General features: G+C 54.1%; 7 protein-coding genes across 7 annotated transcripts; 4 read left to right on the forward strand and 3 right to left on the reverse strand.

Annotated features, from left to right (window-relative positions):
* Positions 1–3,621: 3,621 nt before the first annotated feature.
* On the reverse strand, positions 3,622–5,354 carry PUNSTDRAFT_120926 (carbon-nitrogen hydrolase; the record flags this gene model as incomplete). Its single annotated transcript, XM_007384631.1, has 9 exons — positions 3,622–3,908; positions 4,014–4,069; positions 4,126–4,154; positions 4,209–4,278; positions 4,401–4,479; positions 4,613–4,687; positions 4,745–4,793; positions 4,855–5,148; positions 5,202–5,354. 9 exons carry the CDS (start codon positions 5,352–5,354, stop codon positions 3,808–3,810), a joined length of 906 nt encoding a protein of 301 aa, XP_007384693.1. The 3' UTR covers positions 3,622–3,807.
* Positions 5,355–5,452: 98 nt separating this feature from the next.
* PUNSTDRAFT_154781 (uncharacterized protein) lies at positions 5,453–10,468 on the reverse strand. The gene is made up of 21 exons (XM_007385164.1): positions 10,277–10,468; positions 10,174–10,224; positions 10,089–10,122; positions 9,890–10,036; positions 9,704–9,825; positions 9,612–9,640; positions 9,504–9,551; positions 9,293–9,394; positions 9,181–9,239; positions 8,784–9,124; positions 8,652–8,736; positions 8,348–8,602; positions 8,217–8,298; positions 8,028–8,163; positions 7,754–7,972; positions 7,544–7,687; positions 7,351–7,481; positions 7,085–7,292; positions 6,926–7,019; positions 6,753–6,868; positions 5,453–6,464 (listed from the first exon to the last, which is right to left on the reverse strand). The coding sequence occupies exons 1-20, from the start codon at positions 10,439–10,441 to the stop codon at positions 6,753–6,755; spliced, it is 2,568 nt and encodes an 855-aa protein (XP_007385226.1). The 5' UTR covers positions 10,442–10,468; the 3' UTR covers positions 5,453–6,464.
* A 361-nt stretch (positions 10,469–10,829) lies between these two features.
* On the forward strand, positions 10,830–11,461 carry PUNSTDRAFT_69918 (uncharacterized protein; the record flags this gene model as incomplete). Its single annotated transcript, XM_007384632.1, has 3 exons — positions 10,830–11,012; positions 11,073–11,157; positions 11,211–11,461. The coding sequence occupies 3 exons, from the start codon at positions 10,830–10,832 to the stop codon at positions 11,459–11,461; spliced, it is 519 nt and encodes a 172-aa protein (XP_007384694.1).
* Positions 11,462–11,569: 108 nt separating this feature from the next.
* On the reverse strand, positions 11,570–12,806 carry PUNSTDRAFT_120928 (Gar1-domain-containing protein). Its single transcript, XM_007384633.1, has 5 exons — positions 12,645–12,806; positions 12,514–12,585; positions 12,312–12,460; positions 12,090–12,225; positions 11,570–12,025 (listed from the first exon to the last, which is right to left on the reverse strand). Exons 1-5 carry the CDS (start codon positions 12,673–12,675, stop codon positions 11,796–11,798), a joined length of 618 nt encoding a protein of 205 aa, XP_007384695.1. The 5' UTR covers positions 12,676–12,806; the 3' UTR covers positions 11,570–11,795.
* Positions 12,807–13,201: 395 nt separating this feature from the next.
* On the forward strand, positions 13,202–16,855 carry PUNSTDRAFT_103626 (AAA-domain-containing protein; the record flags this gene model as incomplete). Its single annotated transcript, XM_007384634.1, has 12 exons — positions 13,202–13,814; positions 13,880–13,956; positions 14,010–14,360; positions 14,420–14,640; positions 14,691–14,920; positions 14,972–15,128; positions 15,180–15,337; positions 15,386–15,564; positions 15,617–15,861; positions 15,911–16,292; positions 16,348–16,571; positions 16,611–16,855. Exons 1-12 carry the CDS (start codon positions 13,326–13,328, stop codon positions 16,853–16,855), a joined length of 2,958 nt encoding a protein of 985 aa, XP_007384696.1. The 5' UTR covers positions 13,202–13,325.
* Positions 16,856–17,395: 540 nt separating this feature from the next.
* PUNSTDRAFT_103627 (uncharacterized protein) lies at positions 17,396–19,556 on the forward strand (the record flags this gene model as incomplete). The annotated part of the gene is made up of 11 exons (XM_007384635.1): positions 17,396–17,536; positions 17,587–17,672; positions 17,727–17,806; positions 17,863–17,892; positions 17,944–18,112; positions 18,169–18,271; positions 18,321–18,465; positions 18,529–18,804; positions 18,868–19,064; positions 19,123–19,256; positions 19,309–19,556. The coding sequence occupies 11 exons, from the start codon at positions 17,396–17,398 to the stop codon at positions 19,448–19,450; spliced, it is 1,503 nt and encodes a 500-aa protein (XP_007384697.1). The 3' UTR covers positions 19,451–19,556.
* A 652-nt stretch (positions 19,557–20,208) lies between these two features.
* PUNSTDRAFT_70360 (uncharacterized protein) lies at positions 20,209–22,995 on the forward strand (the record flags this gene model as incomplete). Its single annotated transcript, XM_007384636.1, has 6 exons — positions 20,209–20,403; positions 20,460–20,733; positions 20,783–20,930; positions 20,983–21,016; positions 21,072–21,531; positions 21,587–22,995. The coding sequence occupies 6 exons, from the start codon at positions 20,209–20,211 to the stop codon at positions 22,993–22,995; spliced, it is 2,520 nt and encodes an 839-aa protein (XP_007384698.1).
* Positions 22,996–23,053: the final 58 nt, after the last annotated feature.

A 23,053-nucleotide genomic window follows, 5' to 3' on the forward strand; every position in this document is an offset into this window, starting at 1 on the left:
CCCCGGACCCCCCCCTTACATAGGGTTGAGCGCCTCTCGGTCCCCATAACCGTTTCACGCTATATCGTGACCAGAGACACACACACTCTCTCTCTGTTGCGAATGGTCAGGCCGTGTCCTGGTCCGCAGCCGCGGCAGCGTTGTTCTGGCGATCGACCCCTCCTCTTGTTCGATTAACGTCCCGAGACAGGCTCTACCTAATTCGTGCGACGTCTGCAGAAAAACGCGCGCATGTCACGGAGAGATTGTCAAGTATGACGTCCCCAAGTTCTCTCCGCCTGTCGGGCTCCAGGGCGGGTGAGCACACACACAGGGAAGGCCATCTCGTCGACGGGCGTGTGCGACTTCTTGCTCCTCACTATCGATCGTCCCTACGGTGGGAACTCTGTGTTCATCCCGGACGTTTATCTCAGAGCCCACGTCTGGCGAAAAAAAGCTTCTTGCGCTTCTGCAACATCCTCCGATGAACGGTCGGAGCTCCTCAACACGTCGCTTCCGCCTTCGATATTCTTCATACGCAACTTCCGTTGATCCTGGCCGAGCGGATAATTCTGAAGCAGGCATTCCGCTTCCCTGCGCGACTGTTTTCGGGTGGATGGATCGGCGTCGCGCATTGAGGGCGGGTGCTTCGGCATCGCTCTACCTCAGCTTCGACATGAGCATGCTCATTAAGAACGAACAGCGACATCGATCGTGGTTGACACCACTGCCTTTTCTCTATGTTCATGCCGGGATCGGATGTATGTATGTGTGTATTGACTTGTCAGCGACAAGGTTTTCCCCGATTATAAAACCACCGCTGCGGGTGCTGATGGGGCGCTATCCGGCCATATCCCCTGCCTCCTGTACATTGTATGTGGGGCGTGGAGACCTTCCATGGCTTTCTGGTATAATTGCTGGATTTCATCGGAATTGATCCGTTCCGTGCCCAACCTATGGCCAAAAAGTCTCCTCTGCATTGATGTCTCGCCATACGCTTTTGTTGTTCCGCTCATTTCCGTATCATGTTTGCACCTCCTGTCTCAAGAAGCTGAGAAAGTGACCAGTACGGCAGTAGTCGTCGGAGCTGCAAGGGCAAATGAGATTTTAGCAGAACTTTTGTACGTGGAGGATCTCCTCCACAAGGCTACAACGTTGTCCCGCGGTTGCATATGTCAGCACTGATACTCCGAATCCCTACTGACCCAGGCGTCATGAACTCAGGAGTACATAGTTCGGAATTGCGCCCCCTCCGGCAACACGGCAAATGTTTGGGAGACGAAGCCAGGCTCCCCGCTAGCAGAGCCCGAGTTTCACGGCGCCCAACATAGCAGCCAGTAACCGGTCATCCCGTCTTTGACGATCCTCGTACCTCATCCGTCACGGCGACCATAGCATAAGACGGGTGACGAAAAAGACCGGTAACAGGGCCAATAGGGGGGCCCGAGCCGGTTTAGTTGCCGGCCACGCGGCGACTCGAGAAACGGATTACCATCTTTGGGCATGGGGCTCTCGCGGGTTAGCCCACCACCACCCGCGGTTGCTTGTTGTGTCTTATTCCCCGTCATCTGCGGATCTGCTAACGCCGGTCGGCTTTCAAAGGCACCGTGCTTGTTTCCCGTTCAGTCACAATGGTCTCGGGAGCAACTGCTAAACTCAGGCGTTCCTGTGCTTCTTCCGCTTAGCGCATTGCTTCAGGGGAAGTTCTAGCTGGGGGTGGGGGTTCCGGCCGGACAACACGAGGCTGGCCGACATGGGAGGGGGCGATTGTGTTCTAAATCATGCGATGGTTCGGATCGATCGTTCCGACTGTCACTATGGAGCGCTCACTGGTGCGACCTCCCTTAATCTGGCTCGTCCAGCACACATCCTCTGCCTGACTCGGTCACTGGGCAACAAGGACTGGCCAATTCTGAGCGGGGAACGACAACGTACTCGCCTGATATCGGTTTCATCATCGCTTCGGCGAACTATAGCCCGGGGATATTGCCATCGCCGCATTGCACCTTGCACTGGCAATCCAACTGGCTCGGGGATCAGAAGTTCATTGTTCTCATGCGTGCGGGCCCCTCATCCGTGATGCACTGGGGTGCACTGGCTTCGTATACTTAGCACACCGGATTTGCACACCCGCTCCGGCGACAAAGGGTCGTCCCTCCCCGTGCAGACTCCCACCCGTGCGGCATCTTGGTGGCAATGCTAGCATCGCGATGCTGTCTTTTGCGTCAGGGATCTGCCTCGGCTCTCAAGCGTCCCATACACGTGTATGCTGCAGTCGGCTTCAAGGAGCTTCCGACCCCATATCGACGGGTGCATGCCCGCAGTGGCAAGCCCAGATCCAGCGAGGAGACTCCCAGACGTGCCACATACCAAGCTTCAAGCTCTGGTCTCACCGACGATATGCGTCTTGGACGCCTCGTACCATCTCCGTCATCGCCGGAGTCACAGGAAACCATTTAGGTCGGCTCACAGTGACAACACGCCGCATGCTGCTGTCACTTGGCATTGCTCCGGTATACTTTCGCGAGTGACCTGAGAACTTGCCTTTCTCGTGCACGACGATCTCCCCCGGAGCAGAATGGATTGCCGACACCTCGTTCCGGTTGGCCCGACTCGGACAGTGTACCTCTGTGGCACTGCCCTCTACACCTCAACCGACACTGGTGTTTATCTGATAACCGTTTCCGTGAACGCGTGGTGGAAGACCCTGAGGTGGATCATCATCGCACGATTTGTCGGCTACTGTGTATTTCCAGCGTTTCCTCAAGCCGCTTCAAGCCGCAGTGCGGATGACGTACGTATTAGCCCGGGAAGCAGAGCCTGCTCTATTCAGTTGAATCCAATGCAGGACAGTCGTTCTGAAAAAGGCATCTTCGATACCGCCATCTCGCTAATCAGGGTTGTTTCTGCATGCGACAAAACTGTCTCGGATTTGTGCGATCTATGGATGGATTCTGTGAATGGATACCATGAATGGGACCGTCGCATGCTTGGGAGACTTGGCACGCGGATCTCCTTCTGGATGGTCTAGAGCACGGCATCGATGTTAAACTTGCATGTCTCCGGCGGAGCTCTCGGTTATTCCAGAGAGGATTAGATCAACTGTGACATCCTAGATCTGCGCAGTATGAGCGAATACGGCGAAGAAGACCCTTCAACGGTCTACAGCATACAGCTTGCGTGTATAGCAAGGTGCTGTTCTACTACCTCAGGACTTTGTGGACTTACGCCATCGGCCATATATACGTGAAATCCCGGCATCTTCACCAGCCCAACAAGGGTTGTACTAAGGCATAAGTCAATGTTCTCGATCCTCACAGCACTGGACGTCAGGTTTAGCCTCTGGACACCGGGACGCAAGTATTCTAGCTCGTGACCAAGCGAGAGCGACATGCGGTCGTCGGGCTGTCATCGCATACGCCATACAATCTGCTTTCTCGGAAAAGATGTATTCAGTGCAGTGATATATACAAACAGGACCCATCAACGATAGCGCAAAGTTCGTACACCATGACTGGCATGTTCGCATGTGGGTTTCCTTAGAATAGCTCGGAAACGGCCCGATGAGTGGTCGCGAAGTCGAAAATCGTACCCGGTGCGCGATCTTCGAACGGGTTCAAATTGCCCCGACCTGTTCCGTGAGGCGTGCTTACAGCACTAAGCATCCATCTCTGGACGGGGCATGAACTCTGTCCCGGTCTGTTTCGATTGCCCTTTGACCACGTCAGCGACGTGACAACCTCATGTAGAATACACAAGCGATGGAAGCATCCGGCCCGTTCTCCTCGAGGGTTGACGACCATAATACACCCTTTGAATCTCGATGCTTTAGGCCGCCGGCTGTCCGGCACTGATATCTGGGTACACATCGAACCGGCGTTGCGTCGTGACGGGGATACCCTTGCGTGTTTCATGCAATACTTGCGGATCTATCACATGGCGGTAAGCGACACGGTGGCTCTCGGGTACGAAGAAGATGGCCGAGCATTCAGACAACCGGGTGCTTTTGCCGCAAGTGTTCACGGCATACATACCAATTTGTGCGGTTATGATGGCCTCTTCGTGGTCTGCCTCCGCCAGCACCTTCCCCCTACATGACAGACTTGAGCATTGATTCAGATTTAGTCAAGGAAGTTCGATACGTACATCGGATCGACCACCATCGAATGACCCCACTGCAAGGTACCCCAAGTTCAGCTCTGAGAAGCGGCACAGAGGACGCAACATACAGCGTGGTACCCAGCCGTCAGGTCCCTAGCTGGGCTGCACATGGACACGAAAATCTGATTGTCGACCGCGCTGCGCCACAGATCTTGTCAGCGATCACGGTCGATTACGTGAACAAGCGGCTGCCCGAGGAGATACCCCGGGTGCTCCCAAGGCGCATACGGCAGCATTTTGCGTAGAGGGCAGTAACGCACCGTGCGCGCTGCAGTAATTCCCAGTGGAGAGGCCCCGTGGTCAAATTGAACGCGCCAGGGTAAATGATTACTTGACATCCTGGAACAAATACTCTGTGTCAGTGGTCACAGAGGACGGCAGGCTGAGATGGAGGGCACATCGAAACGGCCGACCGAACCGCAGCTGAACAATCGCGTCCAAACGCCATGCCAAAGAGCAAGGGAACACATACCCTGCCTCGCGGCAATCATTGCGAGTTCTGGAAAGCGCACATCGTAACAAATGCCGAGACCGATCCGAGCGAAATCTAGAAAGAAAATAGGTGTTAGCGGCTGTAAAAGATAATGAGAACAAGATCCCTCACCGGTGTCAAAATAGTTCGTCGATGTGCCGGGGCTTAAAGTTTCACTCTCCTACACAAGATCATAGAGACATCGGACCGGAAGGCCTGCGGCGCATAATCTGGTAACTAACCTTGAAGGTGATCTTGCCGGGGATGTCGATGTCGAACAAATGGACCTTCCGGTGTAGTGCAACGAGTTCGCCCTCGGGGGAATACACCGTGCAGGTGTTGAAGAACTTTCCCTCAAAATTTTCGGGAATAGATCCCCCTACGATCCAAGCGCCTGTTTCTTTCGCTGCCTGAGATAACATGCGAACCGACTCGGAGGGAGAGGAGGCCGCATCATACGCAGCCTTAGGTGAATAGTCGATAGCCTCAGCGTACACGGGGAAGTGCACATGCCCATACGGCGAGTTGAAGCATTCCTGTGATGGTGGAGATCAGTTGACCTGTGGAGCCGCTTCCACGTCGGACGGACAGGCAACACGATGAGGTCTGGTTTTTCCTTCGCATTGGCTGCCTTCAGGAGCATGTCCCTAGCATGGCTGAGATTCTTTGCTTTGTCTGGGCCGATCTGACCCAGCTGGACGAGCGAGAGGCGAAATGACTTGAATGCGGGCGCAGCCGACATGAGTGCGCGGAACATGGACATGCAATAAGCAGTCCTGTCATGCTTCTCGTCGTCGTCAACCCCGCCTGCGGCGACAAGGGCGCGCCAACCTTCGTTCACGACCATGTTATTCCATTGCTCACCGAGCGCAACGCGTCCTTCGTCCTCGTCCAAACGGAGTCACCCGGGCACTCAGGTCATCTTGCCCGTCAATTCCTGGCCGATACAACGATCTCATCCCCCAAAGCGATACTCATAGCATCTGGTGATGGTACCGTGCACGAGATCGTCAACGAGATGCTCTTGGGTGATCCCGTCTCGGCGCGGGTGCCATTGGTACTCGTCCCCTGCGGTACGGCCAACGCACTGTATTCGTCTTGCTTCCCCCAATCATCATCGGATCCGATCGGAGGCAAACTAAGGGCTTTGCGTTCATACCTCGACAACGGATCGAAACGACGCCTCAATCTCACCCGCACAGATGTGTACCCCACGCAGGCCGCATCCGATCCGGAGCACACGATCTATTCGATGGTGGTTACTTCCACATCCCTCCACGCCTCGATTCTCCACGATTCCGAAGCCTTGCGAGGATCTGTCCCCGGTCTAGAACGCTTCAAACTAGCTGCTCAACAGAACATTAGCCGTCTCTATCACGCCACCGTACACCTCCTCCCGTACATGACCCATCAGAGCGCGGAGGAATCTGGGGATGTTATTCAACTCTATGACCCCGCAAAGTCCGCCTTTGCTCCCTTGTCGCCATCCACCGTAGAAGGTCCCTTCGCATACTTCCTATCCACGGCAAACGCAGATCGTCTCGAGCCCGCATTCAGGATCACCCCTCTCGTGACTGCCCATGCCCCCGCTCCCGGTACCGCGTCGATGGATATCGTCATACTACGCCCCCAACGTGCTCCTAACACTGCAATATCCGAAGCATTTACGACCGAACTCAATATGCGCGTGCTCACGCAGGCATACCAAGATGGGGCTCATGTAAACCTAGTCTTCGATAAAGCAAGCGGAACAACCAATGCATACGGCGAACATCCTGCCTCTGTAAACGGTGAAGTGTCAGTTACGCCTGTTGTAGAGTATGTCCGCTGCGGAGGATGGGAATGGATACCCGTAGGCATTCAATTGCATCATTGTAGTGCATCCATTAGCTGATATGCGAACGTGCACAGGATACCGACGACGATCGTGCTAGACTCATCTGTGCGGACGGCACAATAATGACCGTTCCTCCGGGGGGCAAAGCACGTTGTGAGGTACTGCAGAACAGCGATGTCGAATTCGAAGTATTTGTATAGCGGTCTTCTGCCTGGCCAGTGACGTCGAAGAACCATATCGCCACTGATTTGCACATTTACCTCGTAGAGCAAATCGTTGTATTTCTACAATTCATCACATGCCCTATAGCCCTGTCCAGCTGAGATCATCCTTGACTTCGACGGTTGTCTGGAGTTGCACGTCCTCAGAACTGGCGCCCACCAATATATCATATTCGCCCTTCAAAATTCTCCACAAACCTCCCTTGGGCCCTGCTCCCGGGTTCAAGGGTCCACCGGAGTGATACCGCTGGTCACCGATGAAGTCTGGTTGTTCATCCCAAAACGCGAACGCCCATTTGTCGAGGCGGACCTTGACGCGCTTGCTCTGCCCCAGGTCGATGCTACGGGCCTGCCAGAACAGACGAAGGGCGTAAGATGATGGATGAAAAACACAGAACCTGCCCTGCGACGAACCTTGGCAAAGCCTTTCAGCTGCTTCGTTGGCATGGGAGCGCTGACACCGATCTTGGGGTAGGATACATAAACTTGAACGACCTCCGACCCAATTTCGTCACCCGTGTTTGTAACTGTGGTCGCGACCTCGAATGCGAGCTTGTCCGAGTTGGCCACTTGAGTTACGTGGATATCGGAGAAACGGAAGGACGTATATGAAAGCCCAAATCTGCATGACACAGGAAATAAGATACGAGACGACCAAATATACGAGGACCGTTAGTCACCCGAAGGGAAACAGGGGCTTGATCAACTTCGTCTGGTAGTGTCTATAGCCAACGAAAACGTCTTCACGGTAGTAAATCCTTCCATGTTCGCTCCGCAGATTCGGGAACGCCGGAACGTCTTGTATGCGTGTCTGTGCATAGCGACCGTATCTTTAGTACGAGCGTGATGGCGCGTAAACTGATTGGCGCGCACAGGGAAAGTCAACGGCAGACGCCCAGAAGGATTGACAACCCCGAAGAGGACGTCGGCAATCGCATTGCCTGTTTCATTCCCACAATACCACGCTTGTAGGATTCCAGAGACGGCATCGACCCATGGCATAGACACGGCTGAACCCTGACCAATTTGTTTAACAATGGCTCGTTTAACAATGGCTCGGGCGACTAGCAGACGAGTGCTCACAGCTTGCAAGACGACCACCGTCCGAGGGTTTGCGGCCGCCAAACGTTCGATAAGCTCATTCTGGCGACCAGGCATGTCGAGCGTGGGCCGGTCAAACCCTTCGCTCTCCCATTCAGGCGTAAGACCCCCGATGAAGATGGTAACATCCGACGTGGCGGCAAGCTCAGCGGCCTGATCAATCGCTTGGTCCGCATCGATCTTCTCGCATCCTCCAAGACGCTGTCAAGCTAGTCCATGAGGATGAACAGAACATGGCAAGTTTTTGGATGCGCACCACGCCGATCATGAGCGCAGGCTGAGAGTCGTCTTGAGCGAAATCCGGCGGCGGGTAGTTGGAATATTCCACCAAAACATCAATCTGCTTTTCCGCGTGAAGGTCGATAGTAGCCTTCTCTTCGACGGTTCCTTGACTGTGATGTTTCATCTCAGCCATAGATAGATTGTTTAGAGCTGCTGAACTTGCCCGTAGAAGAATTCTCCCGGACCGCGCTGCTCCGTCCAATTATCGATGAGAAGCTCACCGTCCATCCACAGTTTGGCACGACCTGTAATTGATCAGTCGTAACGCTAACTTCATGCTGAAGTGTCGGGTACCTGAAACGGTCAGACCCATCTCCCACAGCGCGCTACGCGGAACCTGCATCCTTCCGCGAAGTTTGATGGTCCAGGTCTCCCCAAGCCCTTTAGGCAAGAAATCATTAAGTTTGACTCGCGTATCCTGCAGTACGAAATCCGCAACATGTTCAATGGGTTGGTGGTCCTCATCGTGACTGTAAAACGATGCCAGCCACCCCGGTTCACCAGAAGGGGTTGTAAGAAAGTTCTCAATAGTGGGTAAGAACTTGTGAGCTGCGGGTGGCTATCAGCATGCGCGCACCGTATGGGCTACAGAACATACCGTAACATCCTATGTGATACGACAGCTCGACTCCATCGGGTGCATTAACCTGTAGTCCCTCCCATGGAGTGACAACGTAGCTCGCCTTAAGGTGGTTAGATACGGACCGAGCTCGCAATCCACGGACCATACCTTCAGTGCCGCGGACCCACCGCCGGATATCACCCTCCCATGAACACCAGGTCCGATGACAGCGACCTTCTTCGCTTTACCAGACTTGATGGGTAAGAGGTTATTTCCGTTCTTCAAAAGGACCATGCCTTCGGCTGCGAGCGTTCGGCAGAACTTCCTCATCTCGGGCGTGTCTCGTGAACGCTCCTCGCCATCCCCGTAAACAACGTCCGGGTTGCGTCTGGCCAGTCTTTGAATAAATTGCAGCATATTGGCGACGCGCGCATTCACGGTCGAGTAGAGCAACTTCTGGGCGGAAAGGGTATGCTTCACGAGTAGATTCTGTCGCCAACGAGGTGGACCTGAGGATGCGATCGACTCATTCAAAGCCGTACCGCGTGGGAGTACCGAGACCTACCAGGCATTTCGAGGTCCATCGACGCATTCAATGCGTGATCGACACTGTACGTACCGTACCTGCGCAACATCGTCAACGACATGAGACCCGCCTCTTTGAATGTTGCGCTCACCAGTCACTGATCACGATTCCATCGAATCCCCATTCCTCTCTCAAGATACCCTTGAGGAGTCGCGGATTCTCCGAACAATGGACCCCGTCAATACGGCCGTAGCTGGGCGTTCGACGAGGTCAGACAAGTGACTCGTGGATATTAGTGCATATTCAGCCAGAAACTCCCAAATATGCATGTAGACAATGGTCAACCAAAGTAGATTACACACGCAGTCATGAATGCCCAAGGTTTCGCGTGGATCTGTGCAAGCATGAACCTGCCATAACGTGGGTGATCAATCGAATCCGGGCAACGGAGGGAGTAGGTGAAGACGCACGGGTACAGATAGATTTCTCTCAGAGCGCGCTGTGTTCGTCCAGAGGATTATCCCACATTGAATCGCGTTCGGGAGGAGCAGACCGAACTAACCTCGGAAACCACGGAGTCGGCGGCGGTACGCTCGTGCTCCTGGTCATTGGCAACAAAATGCTTGATGGTGGCTGCCACTCCATCAGACTGGAGGCCATTCACGTACGCAGCAGCCATCATTCCTAATGAGCGATCATAGAGAAGTTGTCATCTCCTCTGCCAACTACGCAGGTGACAAGGGTTCACCTGACAAGTATGGATCTTCGCTGAACGATTCGAACGCGCGTCCGCCCAACGGAGAACGCTGTATATTGCACGTCGGAGCCAACAATATGACTGACGATTTGATCTTCGCTTCGGCTGCGAGGAATGCACCAACATCGCGGATTAAATCTGCTCAAGGACGGGAGTAAGTCGGACAATATTCTGACTGAATGAGATGAACCTTGATCGAAGGTCGCGCCGAAGGAGGTTGCGCACTATCAAGATGTCAGCCTCGAGAAGCGCAGGACGAGCAAAATGTTACGAACAGGTAAGCATTGTGCGGGAGTAGACACGAAATGCGACGATCCTCGGACTCCCTATGAAGATATTGGTGAACCACCGCAATTGCATGTACGCTGCACAACAAACGTTCGGTCCATCGCTCATGCGCACGGAGGGAATCTCTAATCTCGGGATGGAACTGGTATTCCACCAGTTGGGAGCGCCAAGAAGTGCGATCTTCTCGTCCAATTTCAGCTTTTCTACGATGATCGGGATGGAGGCATCCAAGAACGACTTCGACATGGTCGACATGGTCGTTCGAGAGTAGAGTGCGTGCGTCCGACCGCAGTCACATCAAATGCTTGCACGCAAGAAACGCAATGCTTATGAGAGCGTAGGCTCACGGCATCAAGTCGGAGAAATAGCTTGGTGGGTGACCAGGCCCGGCAATGCGTGTGAAGTGCTGTTCGATGGCAAGGTTTCTCGGCAAAGTTGCAAATTCCGGCAGGAGGGATACTTGCGGATACCGAGCGGGTATCATTTTTGAGCACTGGATGAAGATGGAAGGCAGCTGCCCTGTACCACGCTAAGTAAAGCGTATGAAGCGCGGAAGAGCCGGGAACGCGCATGAACGCGCAGCACGTGATGCATCCCGACCTTGCGCGTTTGACGCGCCGGAATCTGCTTCATCTGCTTCATCATGGCTTTGCCACATAACATAGAAGCGGCAAGAGAAGACCCGAGGGTTCTGGTCGATAGCTTGTACGCCTGGAGAAACGTCAAGGAGTCCTACTTGGCAGCGGCCACTTCACGCCTAGGAGAACAGCTTGCCTCGAGCGGCCTCACGGAACAGCGTGATGTGTTACTGCAGCATGTGAATGAAGTGCGGAATAACCTTTCTATTAGACCTGTCTCATGATTGTTCTCAAGCTGTATTTCCGAGTTTGTAGGTCATGTGTTCATGCTAACTGAACCGAATGTCCGAGTGAACGGGAAGAACTTAGAGGACGTGGTCGAAGATGAAGAAGGTGAATACAATATATGACAACCGATCTTTGCTTCCAACTGACTCTCGTATTAGATACGGAGCCATTCGACGAAGCGCTCGATAGACATATATGGTCACTAGCGGATCAACGCATGAAATGGCAGTCAGAAATCGCGAACAAACGCCGCCTTATCCCTTCACAGGTTTCTCAGCTCATGAGCGATCTATCCGAGCGCCAGAGATCCGTATACGCGCAGGCGGGGTTTGCAGAAGAACCCCAGGATGCTGACAGTGAACCTGAGGTCCAGAATGAAGGTAGTTCATTGCTTTGCTATCGCTCGTAGTGCTTAGGTGATGGTTCGGGTTCAGGACTTCCTCTCGAAACCGAAGGAACTTTTCGAAGGACGGTCGTTCTTTCTGAAGAACTCAAGCAGGTATTTGGTCAGAATATGAACAAGCATGGACCATTGCTGAAAGAATATTGCGCATAGGAGGTCCTCTTGCAACATGAACGTACAGAGCGCGTCACAAGCGTCTCTCAACTGTTGCAGGATAGAGGGTGATTCTTTAGGTCCCCTGCGCTCGCAGTCACAACACGTCCACGCCTCTCCAGCGTGGCCGCCGTTCCCTTGGGATGGAGAAGAGACGCAATATAAGAGTAGTAAAACATCAAATACCTCATGAACCCCGGAAACCTCGTCCACCGCGCCCGCCGCCGAAGCCGCCACCGAAGCCACCGCCGAAGCCACCGCGACCCCCAGCCCCGCGCCCGCCTGCAAAACCTCTGCCTCCTCCTCTGCCCCGATCGAACCCACCTCGGCCTCGGCCTCCTCGTGGCGCGCCGCGTCCGCGTCCGCCAGGTGCACCGCGGCCACCGCGGCCGCCTGCTCCTCCCCGACCCCTTGTTTCTGGAGGGGAAATGCATGAGTCTTCCGTGACACAAGCAATGGATGGGGCAAGCGTAGTGCGTACTTGTAACACCGGCCACTTTTGGCTTGGGCAGAAATCGTTCGATGGGTAGCAGTTTGTCGTCGCCAATGTACACCTTGTCACCCTTTTTGAAGCTATTCGCAACCATGCCTTGCTCCATTTTGACGGAGAAAAAGACCTGTATATAAGATCGAGGCGTCAGTGAGACGAGGAGGATGTCCCGCTGGAAGAAGGAATATGACGCAGGTGAATCGTGGAAATCACCTCGTTAATCGGCCCGAGGATCTCGTCCACCTTTCCTATCTGGGATTTGTTTTGCAGGTAGATAGGCGCGTTGAAGTATGGTACTTTGTCCGGCATGGCGGAAGCGCACAACATCTCGTCTTCAACAGCATGTAGAAACGTGCCCATCTCTATTGTAGCAGAATGTTAACATGCTGATTCCAGAATGAAAGCGGGCACACACCGAGTACGGTATCGGGAGGACCCATGTCCCGTTGCTGGAACCCTCCGCGGAACCCTCCGCGACCTCCCCTTCCTTGCAAAAACGTTGTTCGCTCAGCCTGCCCATGGGTGCATCGGAAAAGGTGCACGCACCTCCTCGCCCGCCAAATCCTCCTCGGCTCATCGCAGGTTTGGGCTCTGTTGGTTATGGTCCGAGAAATATGGACCCAAGCCTAGTGTTCAGCTTCGAGCCGGTAAATCCGCGGAATCACGAGCCGAGCGCTTGCAGAGCAGCGTAAAAATGCGAAAGTGAGCGGAGAGAGCGCAGACGACTTTGGTTTCTCACGAGTATGACCCTGCTCTTCGACTCCGGGGTTTCTGGGGCAGCAACGGCATCTTTCATCGTACGGGACAACGACAGCACTGCGCAAGTCCCCTCAGGCGTTCTTCTAGCTGGCAAGCAAGTATGGCAGTCGCTTACTGCTAGTTATGTCCCCTCCGAGGAGCCACCTTCGCGGGTCGCCGTCTCGATCAGTCCGCTGGTAACGACCAGCACCTTCAAGTCTGTGATATACTGGGTAACCCTTGACGAACAGGTAACTGATCGAGAGCCTCAGTGCTATGTTGTGGTATGCTCATCTTGACTAGGTGGCGGAGGTGTCGATCCCAGCTCCCTGGTTGTCCCTCCGACCGGACGTCTTCGGTACCAGGGGTAATCAGCGACGAATAGGATTAAATGTCGTCCAGCCTGTGCCTCTCAAGACGGTTTTTATAGCTGCATTATCCACGAGTGCATACAAGACCGCCCAGGAGGATTCGTCATGGCTCGAGGGCATGTTTTACGCGGATACTCCCATCATTCACCAAGGGACAACGCATCGTGTCCACATCGCAGGCACTGGGGTCCTGGAATACGAAATCGTCATGACGGAACCTGTTATGCAAGGATATGTTTCTGAAGGAGAAACCGAGCTCATCCTTGTCATGAAGATGGCGGACGACCTTGATGCAAACAGTGCGATGACGAATGGTGACCTTGGCTTGGACGACCCAGCAGACGGCAGCTCTGAGGAAGAGGATCTGTCCATAGACGAGCGATTCCTAGCTGGTTCCGTGCTCATGCTGCCTGCAGTTGCTTCATCAAACCATCCAGAGGGCCCCGAGATATTACACGGACAGGTCGCGGGAAGCTCGTCTTCAGTGCAAGCACAGTCGTTCCTTGCGCGTCCTCTACAAGAATCATCTTCGTCTCTTGAGGAGGACTTCACTGTGTATCTAAATATATCGGCCTTGAGCAGAGTGGGGATTCTAGAGGGCGATTGGGTGAGACAACTAGGAATATTGTGTTATCCTACAAGTATCTCATGTTATTCACCGGTGAAATATAGGCAGTAGCTCATGATCGAAAAGGCGAGAATCTCCGGCTCGTTCGTGTGCGATGCTCGGACGATCTGTCGATTTCCGCGTAAACGTTCACCTTCATCTGTCCAGTTTATACGTCGCTCATGCGGTCAACAGCACGGTCGTCAAGGCATCTCCCCTGCTTCTACACAATATTTCCACGCGCAAAACTCCTGCAAGCTCTCAGCAGGTCTTCTTACGACCCAGCCCTTTCGGCAACCACATGCCTCCAATACCAACTGCACGCACGGTCACGATCGCGCGAGTAGCGTCGCCGGCCTCTGTGTCCAAAACGTTACAACCGATCTTTTTCCGCGGTCTGAAGGAGCACTTCGATGGGAAGAAGAGGTTGGTGAAGCAAGGGGACCTCATTGCGATCCCCATTTGTACAGACGCCGCCCAACACGAGCCTTACGTTTCTGGCGCCGAGCCTGACGCTGCCGAGGATGCCAACCGTGCAAAGGACCCGTGAGTCCGGAGTCCTTTGTACAGGCGCGCGAAGCTCATTGGTTATTGTTGGCGATGAGGTTACCCATCGACGCGTCCGTTCCTAACGAGATCGTATACTTCGTCGTCACAAATATTGAAAACGACGTGCCGTCCGGCATACAATTCGAGTCTCCGGATGCGTATCTCGGCGCCACCGTCGGAGAATTCGGCTGTTGGATAGACACCTCAGTAACGCGAATGGTGCAGACTGGCATTGAGCATGTTCGTGTCCCGGATATGTCGGTGTACCTCAGAACAGGTCAGTATCGTGGAAGATATCATCTGATATTCTTAGCTCAACGTCCGCAGCGGCTGGCCCTGCATCAATACTCAATGTCCTGCGTGAAGGTGGAGCGTCTCCTTTGCTAGGCAAGGACAGTGCCTTCAACAAGCTCTCCGCCCTAATATACGCCTCGCTCATCGAGCATGCCGCGCATTTGAACCTACACCTCTCCATCCTGCTCAAAGGTGCGCGAGGGATTGGCAAGTTCACCACCGTAAGCTGGGTAGCACAGACTTACGGAGTGCACTTACTCGAGGTGTGTTTCGCTTGTTTGCGAAGGTGCAGAAAATTTGATTCTTGGTATCAGGTCGATTGCTACCAAATAATCGGAGAGAACGACACTCAAACGGAGGGCACCTTACGGGCACGCTTCGAAAAAGCGGCCATGTGCTCTCCATGCATCCTAGTTCTTCGTCACGTTGATGCACTGGCTCAAACGACTCAGGCTCAAGATGCAGGAAAAGGTCAGAGGTCCCGGTGCCTCCATATGATCGTGTTCTAAAACAAGCCACCAGATCCAACTATAACTGCAGCACTCAATGACTGTATCGATAGCCTCAACGAGACTTGGAAATTAACTGGGTACCCTGTCGTGGTCGTTGGTACCACCAGCAACCCAAACATGGTTGCCACGCATTTGATGTCCTGTTTCAAGCACGAAATTTCTATGGAGGTATCGTAACAGAAATATACATGGCCCGTTTGTCTAACATGAGCATAGGCTCCGGACGAAAGTGAACGATTTGAGATTCTGCGCTCTTGCCTCAGCAACCATGCGGTAGCCCCGGATGTATCGATCAACGAGCTGGCAACACAAACCGCCGCGTTGGTGGCTTCCGACCTCGTCGATCTTGTCAGCAAGGCGAAGTCGAATGCTGTCGATAGGGCTTCCAGAGCATGGTGAACCAATTCAATATTTCAGCGTCACAGCATCGACTGACGCCACCTGTAGTGATAACAAGGTGTCCTTGCGTGACTTAGTGTGCGCAGGATTGATTATTACATCTGCCGATATCGATAATGCATTGGACAAAGCGAGAGCGTCATACTCTGCCAGTATTGGCGCTCCCAAAATCCCCAATGTATCTTGGGACGATGTAGGAGGCCTTGCCCACGTCAAGCGGGAAATCTTGGACACTGTTCAGTTACCACTTGAGCATCCGGAGTTATTTGCGGACGGCGTCAAGAAACGCTCAGGTACGATGTAATCGTCACACCGTATTCTTTGCTAACCTGAATGGTATAGGTGTGCTCCTGTACGGCCCTCCTGGTACGGGAAAGACCCTGCTGGCAAAAGCAGTTGCGACCTCATGTTCCCTCAACTTCTTCTCCGTCAAGGGACCGGAGCTGCTGAACATGTACATCGGCGAGTCAGAGGCGAACGTTAGACGGGTCTTTCAGCGAGCGAGAGATGCGAAGCCCTGCGTGATCTTTTTCGACGAGCTGGACTCCGTAGCGCCCAAACGCGGAAATCATGGTGACTCAGGAGGCGTCATGGACCGTATCGTCAGTCAGCTTCTCGCAGAATTGGACGGCATGTCTGGAGGTAAGCGCGGTGCCGATGTTTTTGTCATCGGCGCCACAAATCGACCAGATTTGCTGGACCCTGCACTACTGCGACCCGGCCGGTGCGTATACCCGTTTCGGTCCCAGACGCTCTCGCAACTCATCAGGACAGTGTAGCTTCGATCGCATGCTCTACCTGGGCGTAAGCGATGATCACCGGGCGCAAGTGAACATCCTTGAAGCGCTTACTCGGAAGTTCCGGCTGCATCCGGATCTGAACCTTGCCACCATTGCGGAGCAATGTCCTTTCAACTATACCGGGGCGGATTTTTACGCGCTTTGCTCAGATGCGATGCTGAAGGCGATGACCCGTAAAGCCGAGGAGTTGGAGGCAAAGATCGGTAAGAATGGCATATAACCCCTCATTTTGCGGTGCTTAGTTGTCGGAGCTCGTATGAATCAGGACGGACCGTTGAAGGGTCACCCATTCCCTATGGTTCCGCAGTACTATCTGGCGGAACTGGCCACCCCCGAAGACATTGACGTACTGGTCTCGGAAGATGACTTCCAGGGCGCCCTGCAAGCTTTAGTCCCCAGCGTCAGCCAATCGGAAATGGACAAGTATCGCGAGATACAACGCCGTTATTCGCAAGTCGATGGGGCAACCACAGCAGTTGACGGCTGATATTTACTACGTTCTACTGCGTGCTGTCGTATAAAATGTCAAACGGAAGTGCTTGGCTTCAAGCTTGTTCATCTACTCGCGCGTCCATGTGCACATGATTTATGATCATAAGACTCGACGATCATGCTTCCGGAACCGGATCCTTGCGAATGACATTCACTGTCTTGCCCTTGTCTTCGAGATGATTTTCGTACAAAACCCAGTGCTCTGCTCCAGACGCGATGCTATTGGCGGTCAACTGACCGTCCGCGCGTGCGGATCTTGGATTGATCAGTACTGGCCTGTCCATGTTCTCGCGCCGACGAACGTGGCCAGCTTTCCTCTAGTGCTGGTGACTTTTTGACATGAGACTGGTTGAAGTTCCCACCGGACGCGTTCTGGCGAAGACACGTCCTGTTCCAGATATATGACAACGCTGAACAGGCGTCTTAGCTTCCCCACCAGCGCAGCGCTGGTGGGAGGCATCGACAACCTTTATAATCCTCGGCGGTTCGCCTGCGCCCGCACATCGCGAGCGCTATGTCCACTCCCGCATTCCCTATGAGCACCAGGCCTCCAAAAACCATTGTTCTGTGCTTTGATGGGACGTCCAACGAGTATGATGGCACGAACACCGATGTCGTCAAGTTCTTCGGTCTCTTAAACAAGGATCTGCCAGACGAGCAAGTATGCTACTATCAAGTAAGTATCCTGATCATGGATCACTGGACCATCCGCTGAACGCCTTACAGGCGGGCATCGGCACGTACTTTGCCCCTGGTGTAGTGAGCCCGGTCTGGCAGTGGTGCGCGAAGATTCTGGATGAGGCGTTTGCGTGGTGCGTATCCACCTGCACAATGTTGCTCTTATCCTCAGTCTAATCGAGGCGCAGGTACCTATACGCTCATGTAACGGATGGATACAAATTTCTCATGCAAAACTACTCGGATGGCGACAGAATATGCTTGTTTGGTTCATTGTCCCTTCCCCTTCCTCCGAGATCCCTGTTGAACCCCCGACTTCGCCAGGCTTTTCGCGTGGAGCCTATACCGCTCGTGGTGAGCATTATACCTGTCGCGTCGAATCTTGAGCTGACTTGGATAACTCAGCCTTGGCCGGGATGCTCCACAAAATTGGCTTGCTCCCCAAGGACAACCTGGAACAGCTATCTTTTGCGTACAAGATATATACGAAGACCGACCAGGCGTCGATGGATCTTGCGGCTGGTTTCAAGCGTACGTTCTGCAGGAACGTACAGGTGAATTTTGTGGGCGTCTGGTGAGGTGGACGAAGCCCACACGTGCCTTGCTTGACTGACGGTAGGCATGACTCAGGGAGACGGTCGCCAGTGTCGGGGTTCTTTGGAATAAGAACTTGCCCTTCACTACCGCCAACACAACCGTCAAGACTTTCAGGCAAGCATTGGCGCTGGATGAGGTACGTTTCGCCTCTGAAACCGCGGCATGGACTGATGCTAGCTACCCAGCACCGTGTCAAATTTCTTCCTTCCTTGTACCCACGACCGTCACCTAATCCGAGCGGGGATCCGCATCAAGCATCGTTCCGCCTTGAAGATGCCCCTCAGGACAAGGTGAAGGTCTCTGCGCGTAAACAAAAACAGAAACATGAAGGTACTTTTCTCACACGGCATCGACTCCTGCGCAATGATTATTAACCTTGCATTTTGATGTCAGAGCCAGCTGAGAGCAGCGAGAAACCAGCTGCAGCTCACAGATGGAGATCGTTCTGGAACCGCAAAGCGGCGATGACTGATGAGGAACGCGGGCTGAAGCCTTGTATACGTGAAATTAATCCAGCAATGGATGCGAGCGCATCCGCACCATCCTCTGCAGGATCAGATACCGGGGCAGATCCTGATCCGGGGAACGGCGATGAAACAGACCCCGCTGCAGATCAACCCGCCAATGTCACGGACGTCCTTCAAGTGTGGTTTTCCGGTTGTCACAGCGGTGCGCCCATGGCGTTGCACATCGCTGTCCGACATGTACTGACCGCTGTGCCCACGATTGCAGATGTAGGGGGAGGTTCAGTTCCAGATACCGCCGATCACTCCTTGGCCAATATCACCCTGCGATGGATGGTTCGACAGGTCCTGCTGGCACAATGCGGTGTGCTGTTCGATAGCGCGGCGCTCGATTTTCTCGATATATCCGACGCCGTTTTCCCTCCGGTTTCGTCGTCCAAAGCCTCCGAAAAGGAGCTCCAACAGGTGTGTTGACCCTTCCTCATGTTGAAAAAGGTCTCTTATAGCTCACCAAACTCGCAAGGATGAGGCGGATGCGTTGGCACCTAATGGGGTTCATGACGAGTTGAAAGCAATTCCAGCTTGGTGGCTTCTCGAGATTATCCCACTCCCTATACGGTATCAGGACAAAGAAGGCGTCTGGAAAAAGAAATGGACGTGCGTAGAACCTTCCCGTGCGATACGGTGCTATATTGAGTGCACTGTGTAGGTTCCACCTAGGCCGGGGCCGCGTCATCAACGACCCTGCGCCGAACTTCCATGTTACGGTAAAGGCGCGAGTGCAGGACACCTCATTGAAGTATACACCACGAGCTAGGTGGGCGAAAGGCACGGAGGTGTATGTCGAGTGAATTGCATTCAGGTTGGCATAATGATACCCATGTTTGCGACTAAGCAATGTCAGGAAAGATCATTTTCATTTTGTTGCACATACAAATCACATCGACAGTTCTCAACGGCTCATCTCCTGCTTGAATCAGCTTGATAATATAGGAAGATTGGGAACGTAGAACTTGTCGCGTCGCGAAGCCTCACGGTAGACATCACCGACCGTTCTTCATTGATGATCATGAGCATTCTGTCGAGGTAGGTAGGTAGGTATATTTCCGGCGCGGTCCCGAGTAGCTCTTCTGGAAGTGGAAAGAACTTTACCACTGCCTCACATATTGTGTTTAGTGCCGTTGAGGGTGCGAGTAGGGGAGGGGCTGCATTAGCGACGGCAGTCACTTTCTCCAGTGCGGCGCAATTCGGGATATCGCTCAATGTGATCATGGTCGGAGATGAGGTTGTCGAAAGAGCGATCTTGTCCAGTGCCCGTGGTATTACTTCCTAACCCAGCTACACAACAAGAGGTGACAAATCTTCCGTAAATGTTGGTCGTGCAGTGCGAGCGTCGGCTGGTGCTGCAACTGAGCGCTGTTCCTTCCAAGTTCCAGCAAATTTGTTGACCTTCGGCTGAGAAAGCATGATGGCGGCTCGCGCTCGCTGCCAGACCTGAGACCAAGGTGAAGCTGTGCCACACGTGATCACGCATTCCCGTGAGCGAGCAAGGTGGCGCAGAGTCCTCCCGCTACCACCCTCGTCGGTGCACGCAGCTGTCTTGTTCGCCATGGTGCGCATCATCATCAAGGGCGGCGTCTGGAAGAACACCGAGGATGAGGTGCTCAAAGCGGCCATTGCCAAGTATGGCAAGAACCAGTGGGCTCGCATCTCCTCTCTCTTGGTCCGCAAGACGCCGAAGCAATGCAAAGCTCGTTGGTACGAGTGGTTAGACCCCTCCATCAAGAAGACGGAATGGTCCAAAGTCAGCTGCTCTTGCTATTAGTCTGCTTCTGCTGGCTCACTCTACCATTTTGTCAGACCGAAGATGAAAAGCTCCTGCATCTTGCGAAGCTTATGCCCACGCAATGGCGAACCATTGCGCCTATCGTGGGACGTACAGCGACCCAATGCTTGGAGCGCTATCAGAAGTTGCTGGACGAGGCGGAAGCGAAGGAGAACGAGGAGCTGGGATTGGCGGGGCCGGGCGATTCGGGGCCTGCTGAGGACGTACGCAAGCTCAGGCCAGGGGAGATAGACCCGGACCCGGAGACGAAGCCGGCTCGTCCGGATCCTATCGACATGGACGAGGATGGTATGTAACGCACGTTTCTGCCAGGAAGCTACGCTGACCGTACTTCTAGAGAAGGAAATGTTGTCCGAGGCTCGTGCTCGTCTGGCCAATACCCAAGGAAAGAAGGCGAAGAGGAAGGCCAGGGAACGTCAACTGGAGGAGGCGAGACGACTCGCTGTTTTACAAAAGAAGCGAGAATTGAAAGCGGCTGGCATCATGTGCGTTCTTATACTCTCTCGCGGATTCTTGCACGAGCCTGAGCATCCTCAGAATGCGTTCAAAGACGAAGAAGAAGGGTATGGATGTACGTGATATCACGCGGAGTTCACTTCAAAACGCCTAACACATCCGTGCAACAGTATAACGCCGATATACCATTCGAGAAGAAGCCCGCGCCCGGATTTTACGACACCTCGGACGAGCAAGCGAGAATCACGTCTGCGCCCATCGGCCAGAGCTTACGTCGTCTCGAGAACAAGCGCAAACCGGAAGACGAGGAGGCGGAAAGGAAAAAACGGCAGCGACGGGATGGGAAAGACGGGGACAAAGCCCCGCATCAGACCAAATTCGTCGCAGCGCGGGACGCGCAGATTCAAAAACTGAAGGAGGCAGAAGAGATCGGTAGGCGACGAAAGCTGGTTTTACCGAGCGCGCAGGTCGGCGAGGCCGAGTTGGAGGACATCGTCAAAATTGGGCAAGCGGGTGAGAGCGCGAAGGCGTTGGTCGCGGGTGGCTTGGATGCTACAGGAAGACTTCTGAGCGATTATGAGGGCCTGGAGCGGGCGAAGATGGCACGGACACCGAGGACTGCTCCTCAACGTACGCTTTCCTATTGTTCATCGGCATTCACAAAGCTGAAGTCTGGTCCGTTTAGACGATAATGTAATGGCTGAAGCGCGAAATCTCAGAAATATGACCATGGCACAGACACCCCTGCTTGGCGACGAGAACACCCCCATTCACGAAGGTCCTGGAGGCGGGACTGGGTTTGACAGTGCCACGCCTCGTCATCAAGTTGCATTCACACCCAATCCTCTTGCAACACCCCGCGACCCCAGCGTTGATCCATCCATGACCCCCCGTACGGACGGCGGCATATCCGCTACTCCTCTACGCACACCCATGCGCGACAGCTTGAGCATCAATCCTGGCGATGGCATGACACCGGCGCACAACGGTGTACCTTCGGACCATCGGCTCAGGGAAAACCCCATCAAACGTGCTCTCAAGGCAGGATTCATGAACTTACCGAAGCCCGAGAACAATTTCGAGCTCCTAGTGCCAGAGGACGAGGAATTGGATGACGCCGCTGCCGGTGGTCCTCAATTGTCCGAGGAGGATGCTGCGGAGCGCGACGCGCGGATTAAACGGAGGCTCGAGGAGGAACGGAGCAAAGAGCTCGCGCGTCGATCTCAGGCTGTTCGACAGGAATTGCCCCGACCGCCAAACGTCGATATCTCGAAGCTAATGGAGGATCTTACTGTGGATGATACAGAAGCGGAGCTTGCACCTGCGTTGCAAATGGTACACGCGGAGATGGCGAGGCTATTGGAACACGATTCCATTGCCCACCCCGTGCCCGGCACATCACGACCGGGCGGCAGTACTTCTCAATACAGCATGCCGCCGGACGAGTATATCGATCTCGCAAAAGCTGCAGTGCAGACCGAGTTAGCTACGGCGCTTGGGTTCCCCGACGCGAAGCTGGATCAGATCCGACAAGGCCTTGCTGCCACCACCAATTGGGATGAAGTACACGAGTCCGAGTCTTGGGCAAATGTTCGACCTCAACTAGTGTTGGACCCTGCTACCAGGCAGTGGGTGGAAAAGGAGAAGCTGCCCCTCGAGCAGCGCATTTCCGGTTACACCTCCTTGCTCGAGGAGAGCCGCGAAACTATGGCGAAGGAAGCCAGCAAGACGACGAAGACGGAGAGAAAGCTTGGCGTCACCCTAGGCGGGTATCAGGCCCGGTCTACGGCGTTGGCGAAGAGGGTCACCGATGCGTTCGAGGAGTTGCAGCGTGTCAAGATTGACTACGAGAGCTTCGCCCGCCTGAAGACGCACGAGGAGATCACGGGGCCTGAACGTGTCACCGCTCTCAAGGAAGAGGTCGAGCGATTAGAGAGGAGGGAGAAGATTTTGCAGGAGAGGTACGCGGAGCTCGAGGCGGACAAGAGAGAGACGGACGCGAGGGTCGCCTCATTGGAGGAGAGGATCATGTTGGAGGCCGAGGCGATGAACGAGGCGGCTCTTGCTGAGATGGAGGCGCAAGGAGGCGCGTAAGTTTGGGGTATGCTGCAGCATGTACTATGTCTCTGTAATGTCACTGGTTACGGACAGT

This window comes from Punctularia strigosozonata, assembly GCF_000264995.1.
Source record: "Punctularia strigosozonata HHB-11173 SS5 unplaced genomic scaffold PUNSTscaffold_8, whole genome shotgun sequence".
Taxonomy (NCBI): domain Eukaryota; kingdom Fungi; phylum Basidiomycota; class Agaricomycetes; order Corticiales; family Punctulariaceae; genus Punctularia; species Punctularia strigosozonata.

Coding starts and splice junctions, on each gene's coding strand:
- PUNSTDRAFT_154781 (XM_007385164.1), bottom strand. CDS start 10,441: ATGTCGACCATGTCGAAGTCGTTCTTGGATGCCTCCATCCCGATCATC. Junction 9,641..9,703: donor CCGACTCCGTGGTTTCCGAG/GTTAGTTCGGTC, acceptor GGACGAACACAG/CGCGCTCTGAGAGAAATCTA. Junction 8,299..8,347: donor GATGGGTCTGACCGTTTCAG/GTACCCGACACT, acceptor GATCAATTACAG/GTCGTGCCAAACTGTGGATG.
- PUNSTDRAFT_120928 (XM_007384633.1), bottom strand. CDS start 12,675: ATGAGCCGAGGAGGATTTGGCGGGCGAGGAG. Junction 12,586..12,644: donor AGGATTTGGCGGGCGAGGAG/GTGCGTGCACCT, acceptor CGTTTTTGCAAG/GAAGGGGAGGTCGCGGAGGG. Junction 12,226..12,311: donor TCCTCGGGCCGATTAACGAG/GTGATTTCCACG, acceptor TCTTATATACAG/GTCTTTTTCTCCGTCAAAAT.